Below are 24,130 nucleotides of genomic sequence, written 5' to 3'. Positions count from 1 at the left end.
ATATTTGAAAATTGCTAATAAAATATTATAATTATTTATTGAAAAACAAAATAAAAAAACCTGTCATATTAATCTCCAGATACTAAAAATATTTATTATTAATAATCTTTAGAAACCAGGTTATTGTTTATGAACAGCAAGAGATTTGAAAAATAAGTTTTGTGTTATATTAAATTTCAATTGCTAAATCATTGCTTCAAATGTTCCTCTCTGCACCTAATTCTTAATGCTTGTGTTTTTAATGATAGACATTGTTTCCTTTTAAAAAAAAATTTACTGGTTTTCCTACAAGTAACTTTGTCAATTCTCCAGAGATTTGAGAATGCCCAATCTTTGGGTTGCATTTTTTTTTTTGGTTGCAGATCATTATTTACAAACAAGAAAAAAACAAAAATCAAAATTTTAATATTTAGAAGAAAATAGTTTGCTTTCAACTACCAGAATATCATCACAGAAACAAACATATTGACTATCACAACTTAACACTATGATTTATATGATAAGAAAAAATACATAGCTTGGTAATTCAATTTATAATAAATAAATATATTGTACAAAAAAATATTTTGTCATTAAATAAATATAACTTTTTCTGTATTTAGAAAATTAAATGTTTGTAACCAACATAAAAATTAAAATTAGTTCCATGTAACAGGAATAAGTATAAAAAAAAAAACTGTTAATAGTTTAGAAATCATTTAATTTCATTATACAGTTAGAAAGACAAAATCATTTTTAAATCCATAAATGTTGTCCTCTTTACAATGAAGAAATTAACTAGGCAACAAGACCTAAGTGATAAAAAATACTGCTATGTGAACCATTTAAATATCATGGCACTATGTAAAAACATGATGGTCAGAAAGTTTAACGAAGAGGAAAGTCATTTCCATACATGATGTTAATGTCCCATTAATGGGGACTGAGAAAATTCACTGCATTGGTAAGCAGAGTTGTGATCTGAGGTGATGTAATGGAAATTCCACTTCATTGGATGGTACCTTTTGTTGGAAGCCACTACAGTATTTTAGAAGGCTTTTCATATTGCACGGGGAGGAGGCACACAATCATCTACAAAGTGAAGTAGAAAACACTCTCTCCTTACTATAAAGAAGACTTCTTCCTTTTTATTGGGTGAAATAATGCCAATCAACTTTAATTTAATTATCCAGAAATGTTATGGTTATATGTATGCATAAAGTGAATGAATAAGTAAGTAAAAGGGGAAAAGATAAAAATTAGTCATTCAGTTATTTATTTAAAAATATTTATTATTTATTAATAAGAACAGTGAATTTTACTTATAGTTTAGATACGTTAATATAGTTCTGAAAACTCCCACAGACAATAAGCAGGCATAACCTCCCTGACCCAAAATATACTTTTTTAATAGTATATCTTTTATCTTAAATTATTTAAATTAGTAACAATCAGTAAAAAGGCTGAATTGACCTAACTAATTTTATTATCAGCTGCTTTACAAATTTAGGGATGTTCTAAGCCAATGATCTTGTGGTATAACTGGTTTTATGATAATCAGTTGCTTTTTTTCTCATAAGCATTTACTACGAACTAATGATTGGTACATTAGTCACATATAAATAAGGAGTATTGAAATATATTATCATAAATCATGTTCTAACTATTAGTATCAAATGCTCGGTTCACTGCTAATGGAATTGCTTCAATTAATTCCAGTCTAAATTAAAGTTCATAACAAATTTCTTTAAGAATTTTTTTACTGAAAATATTTAAAGTTGTCACCAATACATCAATTCTTCTGTTTTAACAACACATTTCTAAACATGGAATATACTGAATAGAGTAATATTTTTTTCCTGACTGTTTCCCAGCCTAATGAGTTGTTTATCATTCTATTATTTGTTTAAAAGTCAAACAAGTTGAACTGATGGCCAGTTTTAATAAAAAGAACATCACATTATTCATTTTAATTCAAAGAATTACACTGAATATAAATCTTTTTTAATAAAAACAAAAATGATCCTCACAAGTGCTTATAATACAACACAAGATACTACATAAAGATATCAGCAAACTACCATTTTAATTTTTTCAATTTGATATATCCATTGTCAGTCTTACTGTTTAGGAAAATCACTTAATGTTTGTTTTAATCATGGTTAGACTGTTCCGCTTTTATAATTATGTGTTTGTTATCCTCTAATGTAATAATAATACGACCAGTTTATGTCAATGTTATTTGATTTGGTTCTAAGATTAATACTAAATATAAATGTTTTCAAGAAAATTAATTAATTTATTAAAGGGGTGCAAATTGTAACGTCTTTCTAAAGTGCTACATAAGTTAATGGACTTGCTCATTAATTAAATTTCTTTTGGGATTTTACTGATAGTTACTATAAATTTTTAAATATAGCACTGATTTTGCTAATACCAGCTGAAATATTTTATTTGATTCAGTTTAAATACTTCTGTGGATAAATATTTTTATTAAATGTACACTGTTTAATAAAAATATGATTATCATTTGTTCAAAGATAACTTTGTCAATTAAATGAGTTACTGAAATGAGAATGCAGATTATTATTACCTGACCTGAAATTTATTTTCAAACAGCTGTGTTATGAATGGAATGTTACTCATACACTGTCAAGCTCAATTTTCAATTAGGCAATAGTTAACTTTTGTTAGTATGGTAATTTGTACAAATGGAGTTTGTCTATAAATTCAATAACTTCAAATATTTAAGAGGATATTGAAATTAAGTAGAATTCTTGGTTATAAATTAAGTATTATTCATTAATGGATGGGACTACGAAAATTAAGCACATGATCTAATAACTGAATGAAATTATGTCCAAGTAATGGTCAGCATAAACAATTTCAGCTCCAAATGCAGGGACTTTACATGCTATCCCATTGGACTGTATTCAATATTATGAAAATGATTTACTGTAGTGTCCAAACCCGTACTTAGGTTTTGGATTACACAAATTTTAATCAATAAAATAATTACTGTTGTAGCACTAATTTGCTCCTGATTATTAGATGATTTTTACTTCAGTTATATGAATTTTGAATGTTCGTTGTATTACTGGATTTCATTAATATCCTTTCACAATCTGATACAAACTGAATACAGGTCAAATGAAATATTCCGTTAACTCCATAACCAGAATCAAAAGGTTCAAAAACTCAATCCTCCTACTCCAGTGATCACATCTGATGCACCACCTCCACCTAGATTACTCCCTTTTCACAAAACCAAAACCACTACATCTCAACCTTCACTAAACAACCTTCTTTCTCAACCTTTTTAGCTCCATAACCTCCAAACAGTAAAAAAAATATATATAATTAATATTTTGCAACCATCAGCCCCAATTTTCATGAGAAGTGTAATTTTTGAAAGAAACTTACACTTTGAGAAATCAACGAGCTTCAATTTGTAAATCAAGCCATATTGATAAAAGTACACTTGAAGCAACTTATCTCATAACATTAAGAGTATCTAATAAGTCCAAACCACATACAGTTGCAGAAAACCTTATATTGCCTGCTGCAACTGATATGGTCAACTGATATGAACAGGCATGGAAGAAGCAAAAATACTGAAAAAAATTCCGGTTTATAATGATGCAGTATCAAGAACAATCGCTGACATGTCTGACAAGGTTTGTGCTCAGATTATTCAGTTAGTGAGTTCATGTGAATTTTTTAATATTCAGCTTGATGAATCATCAGATGTGGCAAACATTTCTCAGTTTTTATGTTTTGTGAGATATGAATATAACAGGGCAGATCGATCAAAGAAAATATGTTGTTTTGCAAATTGAAACCTGGTCATGAAACAAAAAATATGCCAGATAATTTCAAATAAATTATTTGTAAAGCTGTAAAAATAGTTAATTTTATTAAAAGTTGACCGTTACAGAATAGGAAAAAATCTCTTCCTTTCCATAGTACAGAAGTCAGATGGTTATTGCAGGGGAAAGTGCTAACCCAATTATTGGAATTGCGAGATGAATTAATAATATTTTTCCAGGATAAACAACAGCCAATCACAATGTTTTTACAGAATAATCAGTATATGTTGCTGTTAGCTTACTTAGCTGATGTATTTTCACATTTAAATGAGCTGAATATGAATTTCCAAGGACGTGATATAAACATTTTATTAATGATAGACAAAGTTGATGCTTTCATTAAGAAGTTTAACATGTGGATTACCACTTTCAAAGCAAAGATTTTGATGTTTCCACTCACTTCCAGTTATACTGAGAAAAATTTGGATGAATAAGACATTATTATTCACCATAGTTTGGATAGCAGGAAGATGCATTTACAAGCTAAAAATTCAGTAGGCAAAGTATTTCCCAGAAGATAAAAATAATTTTTCAAAGAGATGAGTATTGAATCCATTTAGTGAAAATGTTGTTGTAGCTGCTAATTTACCAGTTGAAATTCACAACCAGCTCATCAAAACATCTACCGATTAAACGTTACAACTACAACTCACATCTGATGATTTAGATATGTTCTGGCTCGCTCTTTGAAGTGAACATGGAAAATTTGTCACAGAAGCGTTGAAAATATTAATCCCTTTCACCTTCTTACTCCTATGAAAAGGTTTTTTTTTTGTCTATGCACTAAAAACTAAATATAGGAATCATCTTTTATCACTTCAAAACAATTTGCTTTTGTGTGTTTCTAATATAGATCCATGTATGGAGAAACTTTTAAATGAAAAACAAACGCAAACCATCTCATTAATTTATTTTCTTTACATCTGTACTGATAAATTTAAATAAAATGTTTGTAATAAATTATTTTTTTCTCATAAAATGATTTCATTATTGTTAATGTCTAAAGTTGTGGGCTAATTTTGTGACCCACCCCCCTTTCATATCACCACGACCTCCAGGTTGAGAAACACTGGCTTAAACCAAGGCTTGTTAATATAGTACATTCTGTGAATGCTTAAATTGCAGAGGAATATGTGCTTGTTAATCCAGAACAACTAAGTACAACAACAAGAAGTATTGATTTAAATGATGACAATGGTTTAAATTTTAGAAAAGTAACCAGTTTAATCATATTTTTTCTTAGGAAAATACCACTGTAGAAGATACTGAAACGACTACCCTTAAAAATCTTACGGCTAAAATCTTGCAGCTACATTTGAGAGAACTATTTTAACAGTTATCATATGAAATCAGTTTAAAAAACCCATTTTTGGCTCAATGTTGCACATATTAGTCAAATACTCTTCAATATTACCTACTAACATTTGATTTGTTCCAATTCTCTTCCCAATTTATTTGACACGGAAATACTAAATTAGTTAAATTTATCTAACTAAATTTACTACTACAATTTATTTTATCTAAGTAAAAGTATTACACTATTTGTAATACTGATACTATTACAAATAGTATCAGTACCATTTGTAATAATGTAATAAATGTAAATAGCTTTATGTTTTATCAATATGAATTTTTTTTTATTGGTCTATACTATACAATCTCACAATCATTCCAGTCATAGATTTGCATTTGATCTTGTCAATATTCAAGACCACCCTTCAGTTGACCAATAAACTGAATCCTATTAATTTATTGCCAGAAATATAGTTATTAAATTGGAAATAGAAGTAAATAATTGTTTAGCAAAGAGATAAATTCTTCATATTGATTTGATTTTGATCCTTTAATATGAGAAGATTGAAAATGATACCAAATGCTATTAGGTCAAGGTTAATTCAGAAAACAGAAATATAACTTCTGTTACAAACCCGCATAAAATAAATTAAAATTTATATTTTATTGTAATATATTTTAACAAATATGTACAGATTTTCCCACTGACAAAACTTACACCTGGTGTAAAAATTAACAAAAATAAGGCATTATTTTTTCTTAAGTATTGACTCCTATGGTCATCAGCTAAAAAGTGCTAAACGTGTACAGTAACCTAGCTAATTGAGAAATGTACCCAGCATTATATAACTTTGCTGATAAGCAACGTTTATTAAATTTAGTTTCAATAATTCATATTTTATGTTCATTCCATATTCTTTTTGCCAGATGCTACTCTTAAATCTTCCCAGATGATATCGATTAGCATGATAAAATATAACACTTAAAAATGTAATTAATTATTAACAACTCAGTTCAAAGTTAAGAGGAAATTCTTCTTCCATAAAATCTTCTCTGAGCTACTTAAATATCACTGAAGTTACCAACAGTCTAAGTCCACTATCACTGGTAACTGTACCGATGAAGGAATTGCATAATTAACTCTGAAAAGATCTTCTGAAAGAAAAATCTTAACATAGTTGCTGGACTGAAGGTGCAACCATATCGGAGTGGAGTGGTATCTGTTGAGAGCCAGACTAAACTAAGGAATGACTTGTGAAAGAGGGCAGCAGCTCTTTCAGTAGCTGTTAAAGGCATAGGTCAGGAAGACTTAAATGGCCATATCAACATTACTCAATCTTCTGAGTACTCCACAGCTGAAAGCAATGGAAAATTACAGCGGTTTTTTTTCCAAGAAAATGTAGCTCTGCATTTTCATGCAACAAAGATGGAGGTGCCTTCCTTGGTAAAATATTCCAGAGGTAAACTAGTCCCCCGTTCGGATCTCCGGGTGGGGACTGCTAAGGAAGGTGTCACCAGAAAATAAAAATATAACAATCTACAAGTTGGAGTGCGGAACGTTAGAAGTCTAAAAGAAGTTGGTAGGTTAGAAAATTTAAAGAGGGAAATGGGTAGGTTAAATGTAGATGTGGTAGGAATTAGCGAGGTTCAGTGGGAAGAGGAAAACAACTTTTGGTCAGATGATTTTAGAATAATTAACTCAGTCTCAAATAAAGGGCAGGTAGGAATAGAATTTGTAATGAACAAGAAGATAGGGAAGAGAGTAGAGTACTTGAAAAAGCATAATGATGGAATCATTGTAATTAGGATAAAATCAAAACCTAAGCCGACAACAGTTGTTAACGTCTGCCTACAAGTGCCCATGATGATGATGGGGTTAGTGTGTCTACGAAGAAATTGATGAAGCAATTAAACATATAAAAGGGGATAAAAATTTAATAATAGTTGGAGATTGGAATGCAAGCACTGGAAAAAGCAAGGAAGGAAATATTGTGGGTGAACATGGGCTGGGCAATAGAAATGAATGAGGGGACTGACCTATTGAGTTTTGCACAAAGTATAATTTAGTAATTGCCACCACCCAGTTTAAAAATCAAAATAGAAGAATATACACATGGAAAAAGCCAGGCGATACTGCAAGGTATCAGATAGATTATGTCATGATTAAGCAAAGATTTAGAAATCAACTCGTCGACTGCAAAGCATATTCATGAGCAAACATTGATAGCAACCATAATCTAGTAATACTGAAATATAGATTGGGATATAAAAACCTTAAGAAAAGATGCCAGATGAATCGGTGGAATTTAGAGAAGTTTGAGGAACAGGAGGTAAAGAAGAATTTTTGGGGACATCAGAAGAGGTCTGAGTAAAAAAGATAAGGTAGAAAATATAGAAGAAGAATGGGAGAATGTTAAAAGGGAAATTCTTAAATCAGCAGAAGCAAACTTAGATGGAGCAAAGAGAACTGGTAGAAAACCTTGGATACCAGAGGATATATTGCAGCTGATGGATGAGCATAGAAATTATAAAAATGCTAGTGATGAAAAAAGTAAAAAAGACCTATTGAAAATTAAGAAATACTATAAACAGGAAGTACAAATTAGCAAAAGAAGAGTGGATTAAAGAAAAGTGTAGAAAGTGGAAAAAGAAATGATCATGGGTAAAATAAATGGAGCAAAGAGCAAACAGAAGTTAAGGAGAATTTTGTGGTACATAAGTTAAAATCTAATGAGTTTAATAAAGATGGTACACCATCTTTGCAAAAGAATGCAAAAGAAAAGGTTGATAGGTGGGTGGAATATATTGAAGAGTAACAGAGGAAATGAAAGAAACATGAATACGGAGGAAATGAATTAGAAACTGGTTATAGAGGAAGAAGAAGTCGAAGAGGATGAAAAGGGAGATACAACAGTGAGATCTGAATTTAATAAAACATTAAAGGATTTGAATGGGAAAAAGGTTCCTGGGATAGATGGGATACCTGCAGAATTACTGCGCAGTGCAGGTGAGGAAGTGATAGTTAGATTATACAAATTGGTATGTAATATTTATGAAAAGGGGGAAGTTCCATCAGACTTAAAAAGAGAATGTTATTGTCACGATTCAAAAGAAAGCAGGAGCAGATAAATGTGAAGAATACAGAACGATTAGCTTAACTACTCATGCATCAAAAATTTTAACTAGAATTCTGTACAGAAGAATTGAGAGGAGAGTTGAAGAAGTGTTAAGAGAAGACCAATTTGGTTTCAGAAAAAGTATAGCGACGAGGGAAGCAATTTTAGCACTCAGATTAATAGTAGAAGGAAGATTAAAGAAAAAAACCAACATACATGGCATTTATAGACTTAGAAAAGGCATTCGATAACGTAGACTGAAATAAAATATTCAGCATTTTAAACAAATTAGGGTTCAAGTATAGGAGTATAGAGATAGAATAACAATTGCTAACATTTACAGGAACCAAACTGCAACAGTAATAATCGAGGAGCATAAGAAAGAAGCAGTAATAAAAAAAGTAGTCAGACAAGAATGTTCCCTATCCCCATTACTTTTTAACTGGAAATGGAGTTTATCATCTTGTACAGGACCCAATGTTATAACAATTTTTTATCACTATATTGTAACTTAATTTTTTGATTATTAAAAATGGATAATTATTTAAAATTTGCACTGACAAAAAAAGTATAGTATCAATTCAACAGAATATATATGAACTGGTAGAAATTGCAAGTAAATAAGGCTCCAAGTGTTATAAAAATTTAAAAAAAATCAATAAAAATATCTATTTATCTCGGATATAAAGCACCCATTATGAGTTACAGTATATTTTAACATTTAAATAATTGATGGAATGGTAATGTGTACATCTTGAGTCTACTGCATAATACAAGTACTAGCAGTTAGTAAACGTACGTGGGTGGTTGTGTTTATATTTATACACATCTCTTCAAATGAAGTGGGTGTCTATATATGTATTTATATAGATGAATATACTGTACTTGATTAGAATGTATCAATGACATAATTATAAAAAATAATTATATTAATAAAAATATAACTGGAATGATAACATTATTATTATTATTAAATAATAATAATAACGATGAAAAAATTGAATCATCATTAGGTAATGAGAAAAATACATTCAATGAAGCTGTCATAATATGGTTAAAATTGATGTTAATTACAAACTAAGTTTTCATTAAATAAAATAATCTGGCTTTAAATTATGCTGTGTTTTATTAATATGTTACATAATTACAATAACTTTAAAGTACCTTATTTTACTAAGACAGTAAGTTATATCAAGTGCAGTTGAACAAAACAAAAATTAATCTGCAAAAGTTTAACCAGACGATTTAATAATAATATTGAGCTGCTTGTATGTAGGTATGCTGAAGTGAAATATAATTCTATTGCTCTCAAAAATCTCATCATCTACAGAACAATGCTAGATGAAATTAAAAAATGTGAAAAATCAAACTTGCAGATATAGCTATTTCATGGATGTAAAATAATCAATCCAACAAAATGTACAGATTGTTCATTTATAATATAAATGAGAGAGAGAGAGAGAGTTTTAAAATTTTCTGTAATAAAAAGAATAGTAAAAGAGTAGATGAGCAAGATATAGGTATAGCTGAAAATGCATTAAAAATCGGTTACAAATAAAATTAATCCATGACTTGACTAAAATTTGAACTCCAGCATCATACATATTTAGTATAAAAATTATGATAAGACTTGAAAGAAAGATTAATCGATTTTCAAACACAAATACTAAATTTACAAGAGGTGATTTTAGGGCTGAATATCAAATGCCTTTTACTGGTTCAGGTAGTGAGTAACAATTGCAGTTCTCGCTTTCTCTTTTAAACATGGAATTCTATTATGATTGCTTTTGAGAACTGCTGTGCCATTTTCTGGGAGTGATTCATATTGGGTTACCTATGCCTTATGGTAATGGAACTGACAAACAAAAATTAAATAAAAATTACTATGATAGAAAATTACTTAAAATTAATTTACTTTCAGAAAGTACATAATATAATTTTAGAAATGAACTTATAAAACCCATTATTAATATGATGGAATCATAAAGTTCAGAACATCAAAGACAGGGACAATTTTATAAAGCATATAAGGCTTCTGTGGCACTCCTATTTGTTTTTTAATCTACTGATTTTTTATTCATTTGTAATTTAGTTTTTAGGATTTTTTTTGTATCATTTTAAATCTCTTTTATTTTAATGTCATCCATTTTTATACAAACAAAAAACTTACATTGTTGTACATCAATAACAAAATAGCTTTAATTTTATATGCCTGGGAAAAAATCTTTTGGGAAAAAACCCGAAAGTTTCAGTTAAAGCCAATGTTTTGATATCTATAAACAACTGATGTGTAAAATCCCAGTGAAAACTGAATAAAATATAATTACTATTTGATTACCAATTAAAATTAATGACATTAAGAAAATAAGCTATTTTTCAACTGACCTGTTTTTAACCAGAGAAACTGTCCACTGTTCTAGAAGAAGATCAGTCGGTGATGGAATTACAGCCACATCCGTACATTCAGCTCGATCTTTTCCACACTGACATCCTGCACAAAGTAGTACCTCAAGACACATTGGTACTGCATTTGTGCAGAGCAAACCCATATGCTTTCGTAATTTTTCAACACGTTTGCATAAAAATGAATTTTGAGTATCGCAGAAATGACATGTGCGTTGTGTAGGTCCAGGACAGTGCGGTCCCTCCTTGTATCCTCTCGGAGTACCAGGATATGGTACTCTTCCTTCAACAATCAGTATTCCCAGCTCAACAAACGCTTCTACCCCACTCTCTACGTTCATTGCATGCATTTTGCAACCTCCTGGACTGTAAAAAAATTAAATTAGATCAAAATTAGTGTTTTAATAATAATTAAAATTGTAAAAATAAAAACATTTGACATATATTTATTTTTATAACATGTACTAATTTAGATACCACAATCTAAGAGTTTGTGAATAATAAGAGATAAATAATTCTGTTCATTAACTTTTTTTTACAAAAAACTTCTAGAAATTTATATTTATAAATTACATCATCAGAAAAAAAAGACAAAGCAAAACTGAAAGCATGATAAATCTTATTAAAAGCTAACTACCAACACCTGCAAATTCTATTTCTCAAGTATACAAAGAAAGTTTTTTTATTTTAAAGAAAAACTAATAAATGACTTATTACATATGCATATAAAAATATGGTCAATAATACATTATTATCTATGTATGAATGAATAGAATTGAGTAAACCAATCATAGAAACAAGTATTTGAGTTACAAAAGAGTGCCACTGATAATCTTAATTATATATATATATATATATATATATATATATATATATATATATATATATACATATATATATATATATATAAATAATTATTAAATATATTACTTGTTGTACTAATGGTAAAATTTTAACAGGTAATTAATTGTTCTTGACCTCTCAAACTGGATATGGGGGGAGGGTTGAGGAGACTACTGATACCAATTCTGATCAATACTGACCATTAAGACACAGTTTAAGATTCATACAACCAATACAACTACAAAAGAGCTTTATAAGAGAATAGATAAGTTAAGCTTCTCCTTTTAAATTAAATCAGATATCACAAAAAAATGATTTCTTAAATCAACAACAAAAAGTGCACTAAACTTAGACTATATTTCTTTAAAAATAAAATCTTTCAGGTTCACATGCTTCTGATCATTCTGAATGTACTTGTTTAATATATTCAAGCAGCACATGCGACTCCCTCTGGAGAAGGGAGTGCATTGCTCCCTCCAAACAACTAGGGCCCCGTTTTGGCATATTCCTGCTAGCCCTTAAGGTGCTAGTATCGAAAGGACTTCAGCATATGGTATGAAGGGGAATCATGCTGGGAGCACCAGGCTCAAAAAGTATAATCTCCCACGCTCAGACTCAGTAATCAATTGAAAACACTGGTCCAAACGAATGAGAACGCAAATCATCAAATCCATCCATAAATAAAACTTAAAACCCCTAACCGACATTAAAAAAACCCCTTGAAACATGCCTGATTACAGAATCATACAGCAGCAAGGGACACTGTCCAGGCACTCCCTGCGATTCGTAGGGAGAATTGGTGATACTCCCGCCACTCTTGCATTACGTTACGTTGTTTAATATCTACTATTATTTTATGGGTTGAAGTTACAAAACATATCTACAAATTTTCCTGTTTTCTGACTTTACAAAAAGCAATTTCTCAACTTCAATTTCTTTTACCAACAAAATAGCATATCTGTAATTAAAATTGTTTGTGTTTTGATAAATTTGGTATCAACAAAACTAACCATTTATTAAGTGTGTCAATATAATGTAAAGATTGATAAGATTTTTTATTACAGAATAAAACCCTAGAATCACAAAACTGCAACTGCTTTTGTGTTCCTTGATAATTTAATAAAATGTTGGAATCAAAGTAGAATCTATGCAAACATGCTTGTTTGTTTGTAGTCAGTAAATATGAATTCTCTTTTAAGCAATCAATAGGTTGAAATTATGGTTTTGTAACAGCTGATTTCCCCAAATTTCAGAGTTTTTAGGTTATAAGTGGTAGTTTACATATTCAACTGTGCTTGTGTGTCAGTGTTTTAAAGTTTTGTATTGTTTTTGTGATTGAACGTTACAAAACTATTTACAAAGAAGAAAAAAAAAATTCAAAAAAGAACTGAAAACATGCTTCAACTTGCTAGAAAAGAGTACGGAACATTCTGAGAATTATGACTTTATTTTTAGGACCATAAAAATAATTATTATAAATTATCAGTTAATATATTTTTGTAAAACATTTTTAAAACAGCTATTGAATTTGATTCATTTCAATAACTGTTTAAGTCAATCATCTATTACACTGTAATTTTATTTTATAACTTATGATGCTTATCTGAAAATATTTAGTTCAGACAATTTGAATTAAAAAACACTTATATTTTTGAAGTTTTAAAATACTGCACTTTTAGTTAAGGGGAAGTCAACAGTTTGGCCACTAGTAATCAAAACAAATTTATTGATTAAGTCAATTTTTTATTTTCTTCATGTCTCCAAAAATATTCTGGTATATACATGGTAGAATATATCCAAGTACAATGGAGTAATTTTTAAATATTATTGTTGAAATTTATATCAGAAGAAATGAAAGAACAAGGTAAATAGTTAAAACTCATTTATTTAGAAATTATATTCTAAAATATATAAAAAAATAATTATACTGACTGAATGTATTATAGTTTATTTGACACTTTCTATAGAGCACGTTTAGAGAGTACTTTCTAGAGTTTTTTCATTGCCATAATTTGCATTAATGATAGTGTAAAATACTACTTTTAAATGTGTAACTACACAATCGCCATGATTGTGAGATAAGTGCTATACTGTTTAGTTGCAGTTTTGAATTATTTCCCATATGAAACTGGCCAGTTGATCACTGTCCATATCATCTATAACTTTTATAATATTATTTATGGCCGTGTGATTGACAGTCTTCTCTATTAAATATTCTTTCAAACAGTTCAAAATGTTCACACCATTTAACACATAATGGTTAATGTATATTTATCTGGCATTTTTCTTCTTCAACCTCTTCATGGCTCTGGTAAGTGAATGATGTTGATAACAAGTGAACACCACAAAGCTGCTGAATCCATTGTTATTCAGTGTGTAAGTTATCAGAGAATGAAGTAAATTAATTTGTTGTGGTTTGATAGTCATGCCCTACAATATCTTGGCTAACCAGTGTGACAACAACATGAAGTCCTGTGTAGTTCATTCTATATTCTGATGGACGATGACTAGCTACTGTTGAAATTCAGTCAAGGCCTGATTACAGATTATCAACAACATACTCAACTCCTCTCTTTCATTTTGCAAAACTGAATGGTGCCTGGTTTTTACAAAGAAGATAGCACAATGTTGTAAATCCAATGCATAAATTTAACACCTACTGGTTTTTTATAACATGTCACTGATACATATAAACCTGGTTCAGAGAAGAAAATTGTACATAGTTACTAATTATGTGGTATTTAAAGACAGTCAATTGAACTGACACCCTTTAATGAGTCCAAATAAATTTCCATTCCTCAGCTTCATTATCTATTAATGCTTGGTATGGTTTTTTTGTAGCCTATATATTCTGTAACAATGCAGACTTTAAACCAAAATTCTTCTGCCTTATTTTCCTTTGTAAACAGTATAATAGAGCATTCCAGTATCAGTGCTTCTGACATCAGGTGAAATCATTTAAGTATTAACGCTGTAATTTTTTCTTTTCTAAAATAATGATTTGGTTTTTTATTTATGTTGAAAAAATGTACGTACTAGCTGCCTTTACATCTACAGAAGCCACAGTAATGTATCCAATTTATACTAGAAGCATCCATTTGACACACATGATTTATCATTTATCCTAAATTGTTCATTAAATGTCAAGATTGTTTTAAAAACTACTTTTTCTTCTGATAGCTAGTCCAGTTGTTTAAGGAGTTAGAAAGCACTTAAGAAGTGTCAATAATTGCTGAGATGACAAAAGCCTTTTGGCCCTGATGGTGATTTCAATCCAGAATACTTCTCAGATGCAGACAACTCTAAATCAGATTCGATAAGCTGATAACATTATACTATTATAATATTCATTAATCTGAAAAGTGTAGTAATGCATGTTTCCATCAAACGTTAGTTTCTTTAAGTATATTAATGTTTGTTGCTTGATGCTTACACAGTTAATACAGGAAAACAGAAGGAAAAAATGGATGCAGAATTTAAGAGAATAACCTATTAACAGAAACTAATCTTAATATAATTTGTCAATCACTTGATAAAGCTTATAGTGTTAACAGTACAACCAAGTGGTTTTAACAGAAGGCAAGAAGGCTATAAAAAAAGGAACAAACATCCAAATCTGACCAACTGGAAAAGTCTTGATTAAAAATGAAAATAGGAAAGTCTGTAAGGCATCTGTTGAGAGGCAAAGATATTCCAGTGAGAACTGTAAAGGAAAAGGATTACTCTAGGTGCCCCTGGGAATGCAACATCCATTTTGATGGAACTTCAAGGTCATCTGGTCATCTAGTCATTCTGAATTTTGGAAAATTGGAAACATAAAACAGCAAAGATTATCTATTAGTTTACTAGTGCCTAAGACAATTAAAGCCTCAACCAGTACTAACAAAGAAGAATCTAGAAACGTGAAGACTGTTCACTATTATCAGTGGATAAACAATGAAAAAATTTGTATCTGTACGTGATTTTTCCTGTTAATGTTTGATGTTTCTGAACTGTTTTTAAGAAATACAAAAAAGTTATGAACAACAATAGCCTGGAAAAGGAGAAGAGAAGGCACTGATTTTACCCATCATTAAATCTTCTCATGAGGTAAACAGTATTGAATAAGAAAGTGAATGAATTAACATTTGAATTTCTTGGTCTAGATTACATGCTCTTTCTTTTGTATGAATTCTGATGACTTTTTTATATGACTATTAGTATTTAAGATGTTTAAAAACTGTATATTATTTTCTTAAGTTTACAAATTTTTTACTTTGATTACCTACAGTGAAATTTATTGTTATTTAATGACATTATTTTTATAGTTGTAGATTTTTTAATTTGTATTTTTCTAATTGATAGTTTAGATATAATCAGCTGACATGTAAAGTTAATGTTTGGTATAATATTTATGTCATTTTTCCATAAAAAAAATTCAAATAAGAAGTAGTTGTTTTCTAATTCTATGAAACTGAATTGTATGCAATATTGGAAATAAATACTGTTATTATACTGTACAGTTGCATTGATGTTACTGTAAAATTTTCTGAGCCTTTGGTACAATTTCCTCACATCTATAATATTTTGCCTTTCACTTTGCTGTAGACAGGTAGTATCCTAGTCTGTTTGATTCTGCAACTGATCAAAAATATATAGTTAGGAATTCAGTAAGAAAATTTAAAAACCCACACTAAGAATTACCATAATATTTAAAAAAATTATCAACTTTTTTCTTTCAAATTAAATAATTTGAGGAATTAACTTACAAATTAAAATAAAATCTAAAAACCCATAAGGCATACCTCAAAACTGATTGGGACTGATGTACTGAACAGCAGGAGATAAAGATAAAAAATTAGCTCTGAATTATTTCTGATTATATTTAATGTTTATAAAAATTGTTATTACTTTGTTTATAAAAGTAGATTTTCATAAACAAATAATAATTATAGAAAATTTTTTTGTTGAATAATAAATTATTGTTCTACTCATAATAATTTATCATTATTGGAATTGAATTTTGTAATAAAGTTTCTTAGGTTATTCATTTGATATGCGATAATATTGCCTCACATCATAATAAAATTAAATACAAAAATATAAAATTCAAGATTATCATCAATTTTATCAGAAGATTAATTTTCAAAAGACTGCGCTTTCTACAGACATAGGATATGAGTGTTGCCAAAATCATGCAGAATGTTAAGTCATAAAAGTGTATGTTGTACAGCTGATTATTAATATTTGTTAATTATTTACTTAAAATTTGTAATTTAAAAATTTTTATTACTAACATTAATAATAACAGAAAATATTAGAATGTTTCAAAATAAGTAAAATTAAGTATGACAAGGTAGAAAGACTAAAATTTTCACAACTGTAGTTTTTTAAGTCTTGGAAAACAGTGTTCGTCATTCCTGCGATTCTAACCAATTGATTTACTATTTGTTCATTTATATTATATTTTAGAAGGAATTAGGAAGGTTTATGTTTCCTCTGATAAACCCTTCAGACACTAGGCTTATTATACAGCCACCAGACTCCCATATCAAGCCATTGGCAGCCTGCTTACCAGCGTACATAGATTCTAAATTTTCTAGCATTCTTGATATGAATCCACAGAGCCCAAATATAAGAAAAAAATAGTTTTAGGATAAGGAAAAAGGGTGAATGATGAATAGTCTAAGATCTACTCCAGGCAGTGTGCCTTAAAACTAAAATCCCTTCAGATATAATGATATTTTTATTTACGATGGAAGCAGCACATTACTGATAAAGAATTGTGCACTGATTAGCTTAAATATATATTATAACAAAAATTGCTTTCCTCCAGAAATAAAAGAGCTACCTAAAAAAAACTTTTTAAAGAACAACCATACTCAAAATTATATAGCATCTGGAAGTAACAAACTGGATCTTACACTGTTCAACCAGTGCCCCCCCCCCCCAATGCATATGTATTGGCCATGACTTGGCTCTATATTTTAGGAATAGTTTGATTTAAAATCATGATATTTGATTTGGTGGCTGGTGTTTTAGAAAGATTCTTTCAATTATTATTTTATTTTTAATTTCAATAAGAAGCATTGTCAAATGTTGTTGAAAATTATGAAAATTTTATTCATACTTATTCAAGAATAGTATAAAGATAAGGTAGGTAGAAGAATATTATTTCAAAGGGATTGGTACACTACAGAGCGACATGGATAACAACTGGTTTGTTCATCCTTAACATCCTTCAAGATTGAAGAACAACTGGATTACCTAAAGACTCATCCATTTATAACTCTTTACAGGGTTGGTATAATATATACTAAACCTGTAATAGTAATAGTTAACTTCAGGGGATAAATTTGAAAGTTCCTGAAGTATAAAAAATTAAATATTAATTACTCATATTGTTCATTACATTTTTTAATTTATTAGTTATAACCAAACCTAACAATTCAATTGCCCACAAAGCCTAGTTTAACGGTAGAAATAAAGAGAATTTGGTAGTTAGATATTGTAATTCTTTTTAATCGTATAATTTATCATAAAAATAGGTTCGATTATATTTTCAACCATTACTTTTCAGTTTTTGTGAAATATTATATAAAATATTAAGATAAAAGGGTGCTCCAAAAGCTTACTATACTGAGTAAAAATCTAGGGTGAAACTACAACTGTTTAAATACACATTTTGGATCCCAGAACACCAGAAATATCTCAGAAGCAGCATTTGGAAAAAAAAATAAATAAAAATAAATTTGGAATAACTATGTGCAAAATAAGAATAATCCCCACCACTTAATAACAAACTGAAACAATTTTCATACATCATTTAAGTTAAAATAATGATGTTGATTGGAGTTATCATCAGATGAGTAACAGCACATAAATATTATCGGCATTTAATACTAGGATCAATGACTTTAACACTCGATGACAATTAAAAAGAGGAGTAAATTTAGAAAAGAAAGTTTGATAAAGATGAATAATGACATTATCTAAATAACGATCATCGATAAATAAGTTAAATGACTCAAAATAGATGATGACACCTTTGGTGATGACTCATTACCACTTTTGTTAAAACATCACTAATTTGAGGTATCAGATATCTTAATAAATGCAACCATAATGTATATTTAATGAATGAATAGTTCATACCATAAATAAAATCCTTTTGTAATCAAAAACGACTTAAAAATAACAGCAACTTTAGTATCATGTTAATAAAAAGTAAGAAACACAAATAAAGAATATATACAAATTAAAATACAAACATATAATCTTAAATAACATTATTCCTTATTAACTTACATTAAATTTTTTGGTGAAAAACCTAGGTAAGAAATTTTAGTTGAGTGAAGGAATATTAGTAGTTGAAAGCATTTCATTATTATAAGAGTTTACATTGGGTCTCTTTCTTTGTATAACATCTAATGATTTGTGTTTGTATATAAATTTTACACCAGTTTTGATTAAAAGTCTACATCAGTTCTGTGTGTACATGATGTTTCAATTAATCAACTGAAATTGCAAGGGTTGAAGAGTGGTTGTTTTCTAATTCTCTGATAAGATGTAATTAATATTATGTACAGATAAATTATATAAGATTTCAAAAACATAAAATTTGTAAGCCTTCATTTGGATCGACCTCTTATGCATTCATAGTAGTCAAGTCTTAATTGCCTTAATTAAAATCAATCTTTTTTTTTTTTTTTTCTATATCCGAGTCACTTTTAAGTCCATCTCAATGCTCCCTAATTCATAGGTTTTATGTTTAGAGATAAGTCTTTCAACTTAGATGTATATATTTACTTTAAATAATAATCAAAATAATGTAAAACAGAAATAAAAATTTTACTGTCAATTAAAATTACTGTTGTTAATTTAAAAATATATTCTATTGTTATGTTGATCAGCAACATGTGGTTAAAATTTTACTAAAAAAAAGTTATGCCTTTCATTGTAAATACGTTGAAAGGATGTTTTAGGAACTGTTCTGTTGTAACTCATTCAACAGTTGTTACAGGTGGTGCTCCATCATTGGCATATCTATAACACCACTGATGAAGGAGCTGGACAGCACCAAGGTGATAATCAGGAAGTGCACTTACACATATCTAAAACATAAGTAATCTTTTACTTTTTATTTTAGTTTTTTAACCTAATAAATACTTATCATGATAAGAAAGTAAAACATTCTCAGAGAAAACAAATATATAGTTTTAATTCTTAAAAAAATAAATATTTAATACGCTGTGTTACAGGTTTAAGTATTTCCATGAAATTCTTAGTTGTAATTTTTATTGATGAATTCCTGGCGTGTGACATTTTCAAGAAATTTTAAATCAATTCCCAATAATTATTTTATTTTGTGCTAACAAATAGTGTGTGTGTGTGTGTGTGCGCGCGCGCGCGTGGGCGTGAGATGAGAGGGATACATGTTGAATATCTAGTCATTACCAAAAAAAATGTTAATTACATTAAAATAATTTTACACTTAAAAAATTATATTAAAAAATGTGTATATACAAAATGAAATAAACTTTGATGCCAAACTGATTCAAATTTTAATTTAAGTGCTTTACTTAGATCAAAATGTTTTCAACTACAATTTTAGTCTTCCTAAAATATATTAGCATTGTTGATTTTGCTGTTCAGTTCTAACCAAAATTATTGATTTCTTTTTTTGTAAGTTGGGAAGACATATTTTAGATGAAATCACAAAAATATGAAATGTGTCTAACTATTTTTTTTATGTCTGTTTTAGTATTTGTGATTTTGCTGTATTAGTTGGTTGCCAAAAAGTAGCCATATTGCTAACAGTAAATTTGGCTGGAACCACAGAGTAATAATAGCAGTGTCACTGTTAACCGATAATAACATAAATGTAAATGATTAAGATATATGTGTATATGTTAACATATGTAAAAATAACATACTTCCAATACAGCTTTTGTTCCATTTACCAACATAATGAATCATTTTGTTTAATTTTCATCGCTGACTCAATTTTTTTTCATTGTCATAATTAAGTACTACATGGAAATCTCTGCATCTTCAGAACAAAATGTAACAAAAAAAATTTTAATATCAGAACTACACATCCGTATGTTTTCTACTAAGGTCACAGAAGAAAGATGAACTATTCTACTGTGCTCGGAGCAGAGCAGTAAACTGTTCCACTCTACTCAGAGTGAATAGACTTACTTCAATGACAAATAGTAAATATAAAATTCTGTAGTTTTAATGTTCTTAATTAATTTTATAAAAATCTGTTTAGAAAAAGCAGAGATATTTTTCAAAAAGTACTTAACAAAGCTAATACAAAAAAGTCTTAATAATGACAATAAAAGTTATGCCAATAAGTTTAACTTCACTGGCAGGAATTCACATATGAATATGTGAAAGAAGGGCGAAAAAAGTATTAATAATTAAGCTGAATTAATTTTTTTAATCTCAGTTTGTTAGGTATCTTAATGATTGAATTAAGGTCATCATCTAGCTTGCCTGTACAAACAGTACTTATGATGATCTACTATAATTTTATTGAAAAAAATCCTTATTTTAGTTAAGGATTATTTTTACTTCGATTAAAATATTATCGTATTATAAAAATATATATATATATATATATATATATATATATATATATAATTAATCCTCTTTACATTTTTACAAACTTTTTTTATAAAATAATCACAAATATCTCTTTTACAAACAGATACAATCAATAAAGTTATTTATAGATACTGAAAATCATATTTAAGATAAATGTAAACTGGTAAGGTATACAAAAATTTGTTTCGATTTGTTCAAAGTACAATAAATAAGGCACTGCATTTTATTTTGGCTGAAACAGGAAAAATTATATAAAAATAAGAAATAGTGCTATATTTCCTGAATTAATGTGAATTCGAAAAAGGAAAATCATTTATGTTTATAGTAAAAATAAATAAATCTTTCCAGTGCATCTGAAATGTTTAAATATTAATTAAAAACAATGAAGCTATCTTTATAAAGTTGCTACTTGTAAAATCAGATATTAAAAGTACCTTAACATGTTTTTAGTGGATCCACCATTGAAGAGGAATAATTAAAAAATTGTATTCAAATTATGAAAGATTACATTTATTATTAACGATCGAAGCAGTCCTAATTAAAATACAAAATTTTTAAATCGAACTGTTTACTTGTAATATTGTCAGTTGTTTGATTTTATATTTAATTTTATTATTGCAATTTTTGATTAAATTTTGATCATTTTTCATATTTCCAATTTTATGTTTTTTTTTAATTTTATATTACTAGCATAACTGGAAGAGATGTTGTCACTGCTATTAATATAAAATAAGCTATTATCAAGGGAGCACGTTTTTATTATACAAAAAAACTAAATTCAAGGACTTTTCATCTAATTAAATGTCTTAATTGAAGGATAAGAAGCCAATGATAAAATTTAACCACGCAATCACTTATCCATAAAAGAAAAGTAGTATAATCTACACAAAAATATCTTTCACATTTTATCTTATAGTAAATATATTGTAGTTGTTGAACCACAGATAAGGTTTTTTAAACTATAACAGAGTATCTTGCAAAACAGAATACATTTTTGTGAATGTTAAATATAAACAAACATTTATTATTATCAGGTAAGTGTGTAGTTATCAACAACAAAAAATGTTTGGCGCTCATCGTTTGTTGCAATGATAGTCTATTACATTAAATTCTAAAGAATGTTTTTTAATTGACATCAGCTGTTTGATAGGCTCCCAATTTTTTAATTTACATCAGTTGTTTGATAGGTCTCAACACACTTCCATACCTTTCCGATCTATGTGATTCACTAACTTCAACACACCTCCTACATGCTATACCCTCAATTACCTGTTTCATGAATTTTATTTTTTGTATTTCTTTACCACTTTTACTCTCTATACTTCCTTTAGGAAACTTACTAATCTTTGAAGCAAAATGTTGTATGTTCTAAAATATTCTCTCTTTTCGAATAAATTCTAAATACTCCATTAAGCCACCTATTTTTTAAATTCCAATGCAATAACAAATTCTATTTATATTATGAATCATGAGACCTTGCCGTTGGTGAGGGGGCTTGAGTGCTCAGGGATACAGAGTAGCTGGACCGAAGGTGCAACCATATCGGAGAGGTATCTGTTGAGAGCCAGACTAAGGAATGATTCCTGAAAGAGGGCAGCAGCTCTTTCAGTAGTTGTTAGGGGCGTGAGTCAGGACGACTTAAACAGCCATATCAACATCACTCAGTCCTCTGAGTACTGCACAGCTGAAAGCAATGGAAAACTACAGCTGCTTTTTTTTCCAAGAAAATGTGGCTCTCTGCATTTTCACATAGCAATAATGGAGGCGCCTTCCTTGGTAAAATATTCCGGAGGTAAAATAGTCCCCCGTTCGGATCTCTGGGTGGGGACTACTAAGGAAGGGGTCACCAGAAAATTAAAAAATAACATTCTACGAGTCGGAGCGTGGAATGTTAGAAGCTTGAAAAAGGTTGGTAGGCTAGAAAATTTAAAAAGGGAAATGGGTAGGACAAATGTGGATATAGTAGGAATTAGTGAAGTTCGGTGGGAAGAGGAAGGCGACTTTTGGTCAGGTGATTTTAGAGTAATTAACTCAGCGTCAAATAATGGGCAGGCAGGAGTAGGTTTCGTGATGAACAAGAAGATAGGGAGGAGAGTGGAGTACTTCAAAACGCATAGCGATAGAATCATTGTAATAAGGATAAAATCAAAACCTAAACCGACAACGATTGCTAACGTCTATATGCCTACAAGTGCCCATGATGATGATGAGGTAGTGTGTATACGAAGAGATTGATGAAGCAATTAAACACGTAAAAGGAGATGAAAATTTAATAATAGTTGGAGATTGGAATGCAAGCATTGGAAAAGGCAAGGAAGGAAATATAGTGGGTGAATACGGGCTGGGCAAAAGGAATGAAAGAGGGGACCGACTTATAGAATTTTGCACGAAGTATAATTTAGTAATTGCCAACACCCAATTTAAAAATCATAATATAAGAATATACACTTGGAAAAAGCCAGGCAATACTGGAAGGTATCAGATAGATTATATCATGGTTAAGCAAAGATTTAGAAATCAACTCGTTAACTGCAAAACTTACCCTGGAGCAGACATTGATAGCGACCATAATTTGGTGATAATGAAATGTAGATTGGGGTTTAAAAACCTGAAGAAAAGGTGTCAGATGAATCGGTGGAATTTAGAGAAGCTTGAGGAAGAGGAGGTAAAGAAGATTTTTGAGGAGGACATCGCAAGAGGTCTGAGTAAAAAAGATAAGGTAGAAAATGTAGAAGAAGAATGGGAGAATGTTAAAAAGGAAATTCTTAAATCAGCAGAAGCAAACTTAGGCGGAATAAAGAGAACCGGTAGAAAACCTTGGGTTTCAGACGATATATTGCAGCTGATGGATGAACGTAGAAAATATAAGAATGCTAGTGATGAAGAAAGTAAAAGGAACTATCGGAAATTAAGAAATGCTATAAACAGGAAGTGCAAACTGGTGAAAGAAGAGTGGATTAAAGAAAAGTGTTCAGAAGTGGAAAGAGAAATGAACATTGGTAAAATAGACGGAGCATACAGGAAAGTTAAGGA

General features: G+C 29.3%; 1 protein-coding gene across 3 annotated transcripts in view; it reads right to left on the bottom strand.

Annotated features, from left to right (window-relative positions):
• The window catches only part of atos (atos homolog atossa), a 379,961-nt gene that overhangs the window by 55,360 nt on the left and 300,471 nt on the right, over positions 1-24,130 (bottom strand). For all 3 annotated transcript variants that reach the window (XM_075363639.1, XM_075363640.1, XM_075363638.1), the window contains exon 4: positions 10,643-11,026. In XM_075363639.1, the coding sequence (XP_075219754.1) occupies positions 10,643-11,010 (368 nt within the window). In that variant the 5' untranslated portion in view covers positions 11,011-11,026. The remainder of the gene's footprint in view (positions 1-10,642; positions 11,027-24,130) is intronic.

This window comes from Lycorma delicatula, chromosome 4, assembly GCF_047948215.1.
Source record: "Lycorma delicatula isolate Av1 chromosome 4, ASM4794821v1, whole genome shotgun sequence".
In the NCBI taxonomy this organism is placed as follows: domain Eukaryota; kingdom Metazoa; phylum Arthropoda; class Insecta; order Hemiptera; family Fulgoridae; genus Lycorma; species Lycorma delicatula.
The sequence above is the reverse complement of the archived record's forward strand: the minus strand, read 5'-3'. Positions and strand labels throughout refer to the sequence as shown.